General features: G+C 50.6%; 1 protein-coding gene across 1 annotated transcript in view; it reads left to right on the top strand.

Annotated features, from left to right (window-relative positions):
• The window catches only part of rasa1a (RAS p21 protein activator (GTPase activating protein) 1a), a 285109-nt gene that overhangs the window by 76640 nt on the left and 195801 nt on the right, over positions 1-12668 (top strand). The window contains 1 exon segment of the mRNA XM_038805349.1: positions 662-732. Coding sequence (XP_038661277.1) covers positions 662-732 — 71 coding nt within the window.

Genomic DNA, 12668 nt, shown 5'->3' with positions numbered 1-12668 from the left:
TTTCTTGATGCAATTAAATTTTGGACTACTTGGTGCCGGTTTAGCTCAGTTGGCTGGACAGCTGGTGCATGATGCAGAGCAAGGCCAACAGTGCTGGTTCAATTCCCACACTGGCTGAGGTTATTCATGAAGGCCCACCTTTTCAATCTTGCCCCTCACCTGTGGTGTGGTGATCCTCAGGTTAAATTACCACCAATTCGCTCTCTCCCTCAAAGGGGAAAGCAGCCCATAGGACTATGGTGACCGTACTTACTTTTAATTATATATATTGGTCTTAGTGATGGTCCACTTTGGCTATATCTCCATCCAATTTAAATTGTTGATGATTAAACGTGATATTCATTCATGTTTTTTCTCTGAAATGTTTAATTCCTTGATTTTCAAGGCACTAATCAGTAATGAGGCACACAAGTGAAAGATGTTCACTGTGAATAAATAATGCCAATCCAATGGATTGGTTTAATTAGATGTGTTTTGTGTATTGGAAAAGATTTTGACACCTGACTGTTTTATGATGTAGAAGATACATTAAATAAAATAAGATAAATTAAATCAGTTATAATGTACTCCATGTAAGAACTTGAATAGTGCAATTTTTGTTAGCTTTTGTTTTTTCATTTGTAAAAAAAATAAGGATTGTTTTTCCTATCCAAAATTATAGCCTGTTGAGGATAGAAGGAGAGTTCGGGCCATCTTGCCATACACCAAAGTTCCAGATACAGATGAAATTAGGTAAGTTACTCATAACTTTGTTTCCCATATGAATAAGGATTTCATTTAAAATATATTTTGGTGAACTCTTGAACTTGACAAAGTGAGAGTTGAACTTGAGCACCATGTACTTACCAATGCTCCCAGACCAAATAGACCACATTCATTACCACTATCTTCTGCATATTGGAAAAAATCTAAGTTTACGGCTGGAAACTTAATCCACTACCTATTTTCGCTACTTGCTTCACATCAGATCTTGAAACAAACTCTTTCCCCAAGTCACTCCCAACTGCCTACCCTTTAACTTTCCATTTGCTGTGGCATGAACTGAAATTATTGCATTGCTGAACCACACCTTTGCTACCACCTTCAATGCCTTTGTCCCCTGAAAAACTGACTGCCTCTAAACCCAGTTATTCCCTATAGTATTGATGTGGAGATGTCGACGTTGGACTGGGGTGGGCACACTAAGAAGACTTACAGCACCAGGTTAACGTCCAACAAGTGTGTTTGGAATCACTAGCTTTCAGAGCACAGCTCCTTCATTAGGTGAGTTGCCTGATGAAGCTGCGGTCCAAAAGCCAGTGAGTCCAAACAAACCTGTTGGACATTAACCTGGTGTTGTAAGACTTCTTACTGTCCCTGTAGTGTGTCATTCATCTTTGTTGCCTCAAGCCCAAGGAGTGCACACTTGAGCATACCTGGTGCAAGACTGGTTTAGCTGTTCAATGTCAGATCTAGCTCAACTGCATCAAATGGGAACCTTGGCTCTCTGTTCAACCAGTGACTCTAATCAAAAATTTTTATCCTTTGTTTAAATTGCTGCATGACCTTTCCCTTCCTTATTTCTGTAATTTAGTTCAGCACTGAAATCTCAATTTTCCCCATCCCTGAAATCTCCATTCCTCTTATTAAGATCTCTTAAATGCTCTCTCCCTTCAATTAACTTAATGCCATTGTTTGAATTACTTCCCAGAGGAATAATATCACACCTTCATGTCCTTGAACATCCCAAAGATTTTCACAGCCAGAGTTACTTTTTGAATTGTGGTTGTTGTTATGCACGTATTTGCAGCAAGTTCCCTCAAACAGCTTTGGAATGTGTCACATCTAGTAGTGTTTGAAGGATGGATCTTGGCCACACTTGAGGAGCTCTCCTATTCTATAAATTATACTGTGAACTGTGAGATCATTTCTATTTGGTTAAACAAGGAGACTCAGTTTAATGTCCCATTCCAAAGGTAGCATATTCTTAACCATTTATGTGCTATAGTAAGTGCTTTGGTCTTGCAGTGGGGCTTGAATCCATATTCTTCTCAAACGTGCTATCGCTAAGCCAAGCTGACAACTACAGTAGGTCCATCTGCCTCCATCATCACCCCCTTTAAGCCCCTCCTTAAAACTGACTCCTTTGGCAAAGCTTTTTGTCACCCTTCTAGTTTCTTGTTTACAGCTCTAGGAACATCTCAGATGTTTTTTCAAAACCAAATTTAGTGGAATAATAGTGGACCTTTTGCCTCATCAAGCCAATTCTAATTTTATCAGCCTTACCGATTCTATCTTTTCATTGTTATTTTCTTGCCTTTATGCAATATCCTTACTTGCCAAATAAGTATATTTTTTAAACCCCTCAATTGATTTTTTGTCAGTGGCTTTCTGCATCATAATCTAGGCATAATCTATGATTTGTATTGTTGCAAATTCAGGTCTGGCACAGATGCTTATTGGGTTCAATGGCATCAGTTATTCGTGTAATTAATTTGCATGTTTGTCTTTTATGGGAATTGACTCACCTCTTTTATTTTTTTTTAATTACTTCATCAGAGTTACAAAGCCAGAGCTCAGAATGTGGACAGGGGCAAACCCCTAATCCAGCTCCTTGCCTGCTCCAAAAAACAATTCAAATTGAATCCAATTCATGGTTCCCACAAGAGAGACATTATCCTGCTTGTGTGATGTTCTAACCCATGAATGTAGCAATTGCACCCTCTTGTGTTCTGCACAAGATATTCATGTCTCTTGCAGGTGTGCTTTCCAATCACTCCAAAGGTGGGCCACAAACACTGAATGAAAAGAGGCTGATATTAATTAAGTCAAAATAATGAGCATCCTGTACTTCACCATGATGCTTATTAATCATTTTCATGTGCTACACAAAGACCCACGCAGTCAGAAATCCTTATACGTGGCCACTGACTTAGTTTGTTGGTTATGCACCCTCTTCCTAGATTCATCGACAGAGGGAAAATAATTCCACTGATTGTTCCTTTATTATGATAAACATCTTTGATCAGATCATTCTATTACCTCCTCACTTTAATATAAATAATATTTTACTTTTGGGCAGTCCAGCCTCCATCAGAAATATCATTGAACTTTTTAAATGGATAACATGTCCATCCTACCATTAATTTCTCAAAATGGAATTTTGTAATCCTCTTAAGGTCTAACCTGTGCCCTGTATAATTGTAGTAAATTGCCTTGGCTTTCATATTCCATAACCTTTGTGGTGTATCAGTTTCTATTAGCTTTTTATATAATTTTTTTACACACATAGGCTAGATTTTTAAGAAAACTGGGGAAATTCCAAAAAAGTTCAGATGACTGAATAGACAGCTGTTAATGTGTTGAGCTGGATTGATGATTTGAGGCAGGATGATGTGAGCAATGGTATGGAAGCTGGTTGTTTTTGCGATGAGGATATGGAGTTAGAAGCTCAGTTTAGGATTCAGGATTAAATAAAACACTGAAGTTGCAAACAATCTGGTTCAGTTGGAGATGGTGGCTGGGAAGGGGGTTGGAGTTGGTGGCAGGAACTGAATGCAGCAACTTCATTATCGCCCATGTTTAACTTGAGGACTTGCTTTGTGCCTGATCAATGATTCTTTCTTTCCTAGTTTATCATAATAAGGAAAGTCACAGTGGAGGATTGTATACTCCATGTCAGTCTCTCAGCATCAGCATTAAACACTCCCGGGTCATTACAATACAGACAAATGCAGAACACACTGCCCTGCTCCATCCCATCCACGTGCCTCAGTCCGTTTCTGCATGAGTATTCAATTTTTAATCATTCAATCATTAAGAACTGGATTGACACTGTAAAATCTTAATTCATACAGTACTATTACAGCCAGTCCGTAGTGCACTGCTTCACTCTTTCACCTTGAGTACCCACAACAACAAGATCTCTTGTTTTTACACACTTTTAAAAGATAAGGTGTGAAATGTACTTTTGCTTACCCACTTGCATGAGGCTGAGATAGTATGGGGAAATTACCTTGAAGAATTGGATTGGCAAAAGGAGTGATCTGATAGATGGCAAGTTGCTTCTGGCAGAATTGGACAGTTGCTACCATGTGATGTAGTGTGACTGACTCAAACCAGTTCTGTCAATCAACGCCACTAGCTATGACAACAGAATTATGTATACTTGGGGTCCAAATGTATAAATTCTGTTTATCAGCACATATTGAGAAACTTGTTGAGTAAAGTTTTGACTGAAGCTACAGTGGAAATTTGCTTTGATTTCACCAAAGGCTATTTTTTTAATTTTTGGGATGTTGCCCTTTTAGCTCATTTTCTTTATGTCTTGGACCTCAACTGAAGACCGCTACTAACACTTTTAGTCGACAAATGGCTGCCACCTCCAGATAAACCCTAACATTGATCCTCTCAGGGTGAACTTGATTTTCTCCAGACAGAGAAAGCTAGCCATGACAGTTATCCAAGCCTCCGACTTCGGGGCTTTGAGTCCCTCCAAGCTAATAATATCCGTCTCCGGGCTCCCAGAGAGGCAAAGGCCAGAACATCTGCCTCTTTCTCCTCCTGGATTCCTGGGTCTTCCGGCATTCCGAAAATCGCCACATCTCACTTTAAAAAAAAAAAATTTTTATTGAAATTTTTTACAGAAAATATAACAATAAACAATGAAATGCAACAAAATAAGCCCATAATAACTGTAACACCCCCCAGACCGTATCAACGCATGTATCACATCCTCCCCACCCCCCCAACCCCAATGAACAACAAGAGAACTTAAAAATAAATTAAAATTAAATAAACAAACATAGTCATCGTCCCCCCCTCCCCCCCGGGTTGCTGCTGCTGCTGTCCCAGTACCCTATCGTTGAGCCAGAAAGTCGAGGAAAGGTTTCCCCCGCCTAAAGAACCCTTGTACCGATCCTCTCAGGGCGAATTTGACCCTCTCTAGCTTGATAAAACCCACCATGTCATTGATCCAGGTCTCCACGCTTGGGGGCCTCGCATCCTTCCATTGTAGCAAGATCCTTCACCGGGCTACTAGGGACGCAAAGGCCAGCACACCGGCCTCTTTCGCCTCCTGCACTCCCAGCTCCACCCCAACCCCAAAAATCGCGAGTCCCCATCCTTGCTTGACCCTGGATCCCACCACCCTCGACACCGTCCTCGCCACCCCCTGCCAGAACTCCTCCAGTGCTGGGCATGCCCAGAACACATGGGCATGGTTCGCTGGACTCCCCGAACACCTGACACACCTGTCTTCGCCCCCAAAGAACCTACTCATCCTAGTCCCGGACATATGGGCCCAGTGCAGCACCTTGAATTGGATGAGGCTAAGCCGTGCACATGAGGAGGAAGAGTTAACCCTCTCCAGGGCATCCGCCCATGTCCCATCTTCGATCTGTTCCCCCAGTTCCTCCTCCCACTTAGCCTTTAGCTCCTCTACTGATGCCTCCTCCACCTCCTGCATTACCTTGTAGATATCAGATATCTTCCCATCCCCGACCCAGACCCCCGAAAGCACCTTGTCACTCACCCCCCTTGTGGGAAGCAAAGGGAATCCCTCCACCTGACGCCTAGCAAACGCCTTTACCTGCAGATACCTGAACATGTTCCCCGGGGGGGGGAGCCCAAATTTCTCCTCCAACTCCCCCAGGCTCGCAAACCTCCCATCAATAAACAGGTCCCTCAGCTGTCTGATGCCCGCTCTGTGCCAACCCTGGAATCCCCCATCAATGTTCCCTGGGACGAACCGATGGTTCCCCCTTAACGGAGCCTCCATCGAGCCCCCCACTTCTCCCCTATGTCGCCTCCACTGCCCCCAAATCTTGAGGGTAGCCGCCACCACCGGGCTTGTGGTATACCTCGTGGGAGGGAGCGGCCACGGCACCGTTACCAGGGCCCCCAGGCTTGTATCTCCACAGGACGCCCTCTCCATCCGTTTCCATGCTGCCCCCTCCCCCTCCATCACCCACTTGCGCACCATCGACACATTGGCCGCCCAATAATACCCCGAGAGATTAGGTAACGCCAGCCCCCCCCCATCTCTACCCCGCTCCAAGAAGACCCTCTTCATCCTCGGGGTCCCATGCGCCCAAACAAAGCTCATGATGCTGCTAGTCACCCTTCTAAAAAAGGCCCTAGGGATAAAGATGGGCAAACACTCAAAGAGGAACAAGAGTCTCGGGAGAAACATCATTTTGACGGACTGCACTCTACCCGCCAACGATAGCGGCACCATGTCCAACCTTTTAAATTCCTCCTCCATCTGCTCCACCAGCCTGGTAAAATTAAGCTTATGGAGAGTCCCCCAACTCCTGGCCACCTGCACTCCCAGGTATCTAAAACTCTTCACTGCCCTCTTAAACGGGAGCCTCCCAATTCCCTCCTCCTGATCACCCGGGTGTACTACAAATACCTCGCTCTTGCCTAAATTTAACTTATAGCCCAAGAAGTCCCCAAACTCCGCTAACAGCTCCATCACCCCCGGCATTCCCCCTTCTGGGTCCGCTACATACAACAGCAGGTCGTCCGCATACAGCGATACCCGATGTTCCTCCCCACTCCGCACCAGACCCCTCCATCTCCCTGACTCCCTCAACGCCACAGCCAAAGGTTCAATCGCCAATGCAAAGAGCAAGGGGGACAGGGGGCACCCCTGCCTGGTCCCACGGTAGAGCCTAAAGTACTCCGATCTCCTTCCATTGGTAACTACACTTGCCATCGGAGCCGTGTAGAGCAGCCTCACCCATTTGATGAATCCCTCCCCGAATCCAAACCGCTCCAGCACCTCCCACAGGTACCCCCACTCAACTCTATCAAACGCTTTCTCTGCATCCAGCGCCACCACTATCTCCGCCTCCCCCTCCACTGCCGGCATCATAATAACATTTAGCAGTCTCCGCACATTCGTGTTGAGCTTCCGTCCCTTGACAAATCCTGTCTGATCCTCGTGTATCACCCCTGGCACACAGTCCTCTATCCTGGTTGCCAGGATCTTCGCCAGCAACTTAGCGTCAACATTGAGGAGCGAGATAGGCCTGTATGATCCACACTGCAAGGGGTCCTTATCCCGCTTTAGGATCAGAGAGATCAGTGCCCGCGACATCGTCGGGGGCAAAGCCCCCCCCCTCCCATGCCTCATTGAAGGCTCGCACGAACACGGGGCCCACCAGATCCGCATACTTTTTATAAAATTCCACCGGGAACCCATCCGGCCCCGGCGCCTTACCTGACTGCATTTGTCCAATCCCCCTGACTAGCTCCTCCAACTCTATCGGCGCCCCCAGCCCCTCTACCAGCTCCTCTTGAACCCTTGGGAAACATAGCCTGTTCATGAAGCTCTCCATCCCCCCTCTCCCCATCGGAGGTTCTGACCGGTACAGTTCCTCGTAGAAGTCCCTAAGACCCCATTTACTTCTGTCCCCTTCTGCACTACCTTCCCACCCCTATCCGTCACTCCACCAATTTCCCTAGCCGCATCTCGCCTGCGGAGCTGATGCGCCAACATCCTGCTCGCCTTCTCCCCATACTCATATACCGCGCCCTGCGACCTCCTCCACTGTGCCTCCGCCTTTCTGGTTGTCAGCAAGTCAAATTTGGCCTGCAAACTACGCCGTTCCACCAGCAACCCCTCCTCCGGTGCCTCCGCGTATCTCCTGTACACATCCAGGAGCTCCCTCACCAGTCTCTCCTTCTCCTTCCTCTCCCTTCTTTCCCTATGGCCCGGATGGAGATCAGCTCCCCCCGGATCACTGCTTTCAGAGCCTCCCAGACCATCCCACCCGGACCTCCCCCGTGTCGTTGGTATACAGATACCCTCAATACTTCCCTGGACCCTCCTACACACCTCCTCATCAGCCAGCATCCCCACATCCAGGCGCCAGAGCGGGCGCTGGTCCCGCGCCTCCCCCCATCTCCAGATCAACCCAGTGCGGAGCATGGTCTGAAATCGCTATGGCCGAATACTCTGCATCCTGCACCTTCGGGATCAATCCCCTGCTCAGGACGAAAAAATCTATTCGGGAATAAACCCTATGGACATGGGAGAAAAAGGAATACTCCCGCGCTCTCGGCCTCCCAAACCTCCAGGGATCCACCCCTCCCATCTGGTTCATAAACCCCCTCAGCACTTTGGCCGCCGCCGGTCTCCTACCCGTCCTTGAACTGGGACCGGTCCAGTGGGGATCCAGCACTGTGTTAAAGTCTCCCCCTCATGATCAGGCCCCCCGCCTCCAGGTCCGGAATGCGGCCCAACAAGCGCCTCATGAAGCCGGCATCATCCCAATTCGGGGCATATACATTTACCAGCACCACCTTCTCTCCTTGCAGCCTACCCTTCACCATAATATATCTGCCCTCCTTGTCCGACACCACCTCAGCCGCCTCGAACGCCACTCTCTTCCCCACCAGAATCGCCAGCCCCCTGGTTCTTCGCATCCAATCCTGATGTGAAAAAACCTGCCCCACCCACCCCTTCCTCAGACGAACCTGGTCCGCACCTTCAAGTGGGTCTCCTGGAGCATAGCCACGTCTGCCTTCAGCCCCTTCAGATGAGAAAATACCCTAGTTCTCTTAACCGGCCCATTCAGTCCTCTCACGTTCCAGGTAATCAGCCGGATCAGAGGGCAACCTGCCCCTCTCCCCTGCCGGCTAGCCTAGCTTATCGCCCTGCTCGCCCCGCCTGACCCGTTCCCCATGGCGATAACGCCTCTCCTCTACCCCCCCAGCCCACACCAGCTCCTTCCTGGCCATTCCAGCAGCAACCCGGTATCCCCCCCCCACCCCCCCCAGGCTAGGACCCCTCCTAGCCGCGACGCACCCTCCATGGTACTTCCGTGAGTCAGCTGACTTCTGCTGACCCGGCAGCTCCCGCCAAAACCCATCTCCCACCCGCATGGGGTCATCCCCCTTTTGCCACACCTCCTTGGCACCACTTCAGCGGGGGAAAGAAAAACAGTGAAGGCCACGCCCCCACCTCCAGCTCCGCCCCCCCGCCCCGCAGCGCGGACATCCAGAGGAAAGCCCGCGCTTTCACACTGCCACACCCCACCCTTCTGACACAGCTCCTCAAAATCCAGTTTCACCCCAACCCCCAGCCCCGTACAGAAGAGAACATATAAAACACAAACCCCCAACGTTCCGCACATACCCCACACCCATACCCAACAGACAAACCCACCCGGAAACAGAGCAAAAGAAAACCAGCATAAAAATAACACTGTCAAAATTGAAGAACAGCAACAGCGAAAACAGCAACGGCCATAGTGTGTCCCCAGACCCTAGTTTGAGTCCAGCTTCTCCGCCTGTACAAAGGCCCACGCCTCCTCCGGGGACTCGAAGTAGTGGTGCCGGTCCTTATATGTCACCCACAGACGCGCAGGCTGCAGCATTCCAAATCTGACCTGCTTGGCATGCAGCACTGCCTTCGTCCGGTTGAACCCGGCCCGCCGCTTTGCCACCTCCGCACCACAGTCCTGGTAGATTCGCACCACCGAATTCTCCCACTTGCTGCTCCTCTCTTTCTTGGCCCAGTGCAGCACACACTCCCGGTCACTAAACCGATGGAACCGCACCAGCACCGCCCGCGGGGGTTCATTTGCCTTAGGCCTCCTGGCCATCACTCGATGAGCTCCCTCAAGCTCCAGGGGCAAATGGAAGGACCTCGCTCCCATCAACGAGCTCAACATTGTGGTCACATACGCCGGGAGATCCGACCCCTCCAGCCCCTCCGCCAGGCCCAGGATCCTCAAATTCTTTCGCCTCGTGCGAACGTCCAGCTCCTCCAAGCGGTCTTGCCACTTTTTGTGAAGTTCCTCGTGCAACTCCACTTTCCCCACGAGGACCACGGCCTCCTCCTCCCTCTCAGCGGCCTGCTGCTGCAACTCCCGAATCGACACCTCCTGTGCCGCCTGGGTCCCAAGCAGCTTGTTTGTAGTTGCATTCAGGGAGTCCAGCAACTCAGCCTTCAGCTCCGCAAAAACAGCGCAGAAGAGAGGCTTGCTGCTCCTGCGCCCACTTCCACCAGTCCTCGGGTGTTCCGCCGGCCGCCATTTTGTTTTTCTTCCCCTGCTTTTCTTGGGGAGCTGCTGCAGCTTTTTCCTTTGCCCCACTCCGGGTGAGCACCATAAATTATGGGGAATGCTCCTCTAGACACCTTCCCCCACTGGGATTCGTCGGGACAGCGTCGACTTCTGCTAGAATTCAGCTTTCATAAAGGCCCTCAAGTCAGCTTGAGAAATCTGAGCTGGCCCTTCCCCCGCCTGCCTGCTTGTAGAGGCTCTTGTTTGCTGCTGCTTCCGCCCGATCTTGCACTGTTTCTGAGGGTCTGATAACCCAGAACATACTATTCCTGGGTAAAGTACTCCTTGAACATTCACCAACGGCTTTTCATCGAAATTCCAACCCGTGCCGCCCAAAAAAGAGCTCTTTTCTGTAACCTTGGGCAGGAGCTGCCACTGTGTGCTCACTCACTTCATACTGCACACCGGAAGTCAAGGGCATATACATTAACCAGCACCACCTTCTCTCCCTGCAGCCTACCCTTCACCATAATATATCTGCCCTCCTTGTCCGACACCACCTCAGTCGCCTCGAACGCCACCCTCTTCCCCACCAGAATCGCCACCCCCCAGTTCTTCGCGTCCAATCCTGAGTGAAAAGCCTGCCCCACCCACCCCTTCCTCAGACGCACCTGGTCCGCCACCTTCAAGTGGGTCTCCTGGAGCATAGGCACATCCGCCTTCAGCCCCTTCAGATGAGAAAATATCCTAGTTCTCTTGACCGGCCCATTCAGGCCCCTCACGTTCCAGGTAATCAGCCGGATCAGAGGGCAACCCGCCCCCTCCCCCGCCGGCTAGCCATAGCTTATCGACTGCTCACCCTAGGCCAGCGTGCCCCGGCCGACCCGTTCCCCATGGCGTAACGCCTCTCCTCTCCCCCCCCGGCCCACACCAGCTCCTTCCTGGCCATTTCAGCAGCAACCCAGTGTCCCCCCCCCCCCCCAGCCGCGACGCGCCCTCCATGGAACTTCCGTGAGTCAGCTGACTTCTGCTGACCCCGGCAGCTCCCGCCAAAACCCATCCCTCCCGGCATGGGGTCATCCCCCTCTTGACACACCTCCTTGGCACCATTTCAGCGGGTAAAGAAAGAAAGAAAAACCAGTAGAGGCCACGCCCCCACCGCCAGCTCCGCCCCCCCCTTCCCCGCAGCGCGGGAAACCAGAGGAAAGCCCACGCTTTCACACTGCCACACCCCACCCTTCTGACGCAGTTCCCCAAAATCTAGTTTCACCCCAACCCCCAGCCCCGTACAGAAGAGAACATATAAAACACAAACCCCCAACATTCCCCACCTAACCCACAACAATACCCAACAGACAGACCCACCCGGAAACAGAACAAAAAGAAAACCAGCATAAAAAAACACGTGTCATAATTGCAAAACAGCAACAGCGAAAACAGCAACGGCCATAGTGTGTCCCAGACCCTAGTTCGAGTCCAGTTTTCTCCGCCTGTACAAAGGCCCACGCCTCCTCCGGGGACTCAAAGTAGTGGTGCCGGTCCTTATATGTCACCCACAGACGCGCAGGCTGCAGCATTCCACATCTGACCTGCTTGGCATGCAGCACCGCCTTCGTCCGGTTGAACCCGGCCCGCCGCTTAGCCACCTCCGCACTCGGGTCCTGGTAGATTCGCACTGCCGAATTCTTCCACTTGCTGCTCCTCTCTTTCTTGGCCCTGCACAGCACACACTCCTGGTCGCTGAAGCGATGGAACCGCACCAGCACCGCCCGCGGGGGGTTCATTTGCCTTGGGCCTCCTGGCCAGCACTCTGTGAGCTCCCTCAAGCTCCAGGGGCAAATGGAAGGACCCCGCTCCCATCAACAAGCTCAACATCGAGGTCACATACGCCGAGAGATCCGACCCCTCCAGCCCCTCCGCCAGGCCCAGGATCCTCAAATTCTTTTGCCTCGTGCGAACGTCCAGCTCCTCCAAGCGGTCTTGCCACTTTTTGTGAAGTGCCTCGTGCAACTCCACTTTCCCCACGAGGACCACGGCCTCCTCCTCCTGCTCAGCAACCTGCTGCTGCAACTCCCGAATGGACACCTCCTGGGCCGCCTGGGTCTCAAGCAGACTGTTGGTAGTCGCATTCAGGGAGTCCAGCAACTCAGCCTTCAGCTCCGCGAAACAGCGCAGAAGAGAGGCCTGCTGCTCCTGCGCCCACTTCCACCATCCTCGGGTGTTCCGCCGGCCACAATTTTGTCCTTCTTCCCCCGCTTTTCTTGGGGAGCTGCTGCAGCTTTTTCCTTTGCCCCACTCCGGGTGAGCACCATAAATTATGGGGAATGCTTCTCTAGACACCTTCCCCCACCGGGATTTGTCGAGACAGCGCCGTTTGGGGCCCTCAAATAGGCCCAAAAGGTCCTTAAGTAGCGGGAGCTGCCGAACGTGCGGCTTAGCTCCGCATAGCCGCAACCGGAAGTCGTGAACATCTCACTTTTGAACATCTCACTTTTCCCCATGTTCAATTATAACCCGAAAAACCGGCCCTAATTCCCCCCAGAATCCTCATAATTTATTCTATCCCTTCTAGTGGGTCCGAAACATATAGGAGCAGGTCGTCTGCGTATAGAGAGACTCTGTGTTCCAGCCCCTTTAGGCTTCAGCTACTAACACTTAATGGAAATCATT

This window comes from Scyliorhinus canicula, chromosome 8 (genome assembly GCF_902713615.1).
Source record: "Scyliorhinus canicula chromosome 8, sScyCan1.1, whole genome shotgun sequence".
Classification (NCBI taxonomy): domain Eukaryota; kingdom Metazoa; phylum Chordata; class Chondrichthyes; order Carcharhiniformes; family Scyliorhinidae; genus Scyliorhinus; species Scyliorhinus canicula.
Note: the sequence above shows the minus strand (reverse complement) of the source record. Positions and strands in the feature narration are given on the sequence as shown.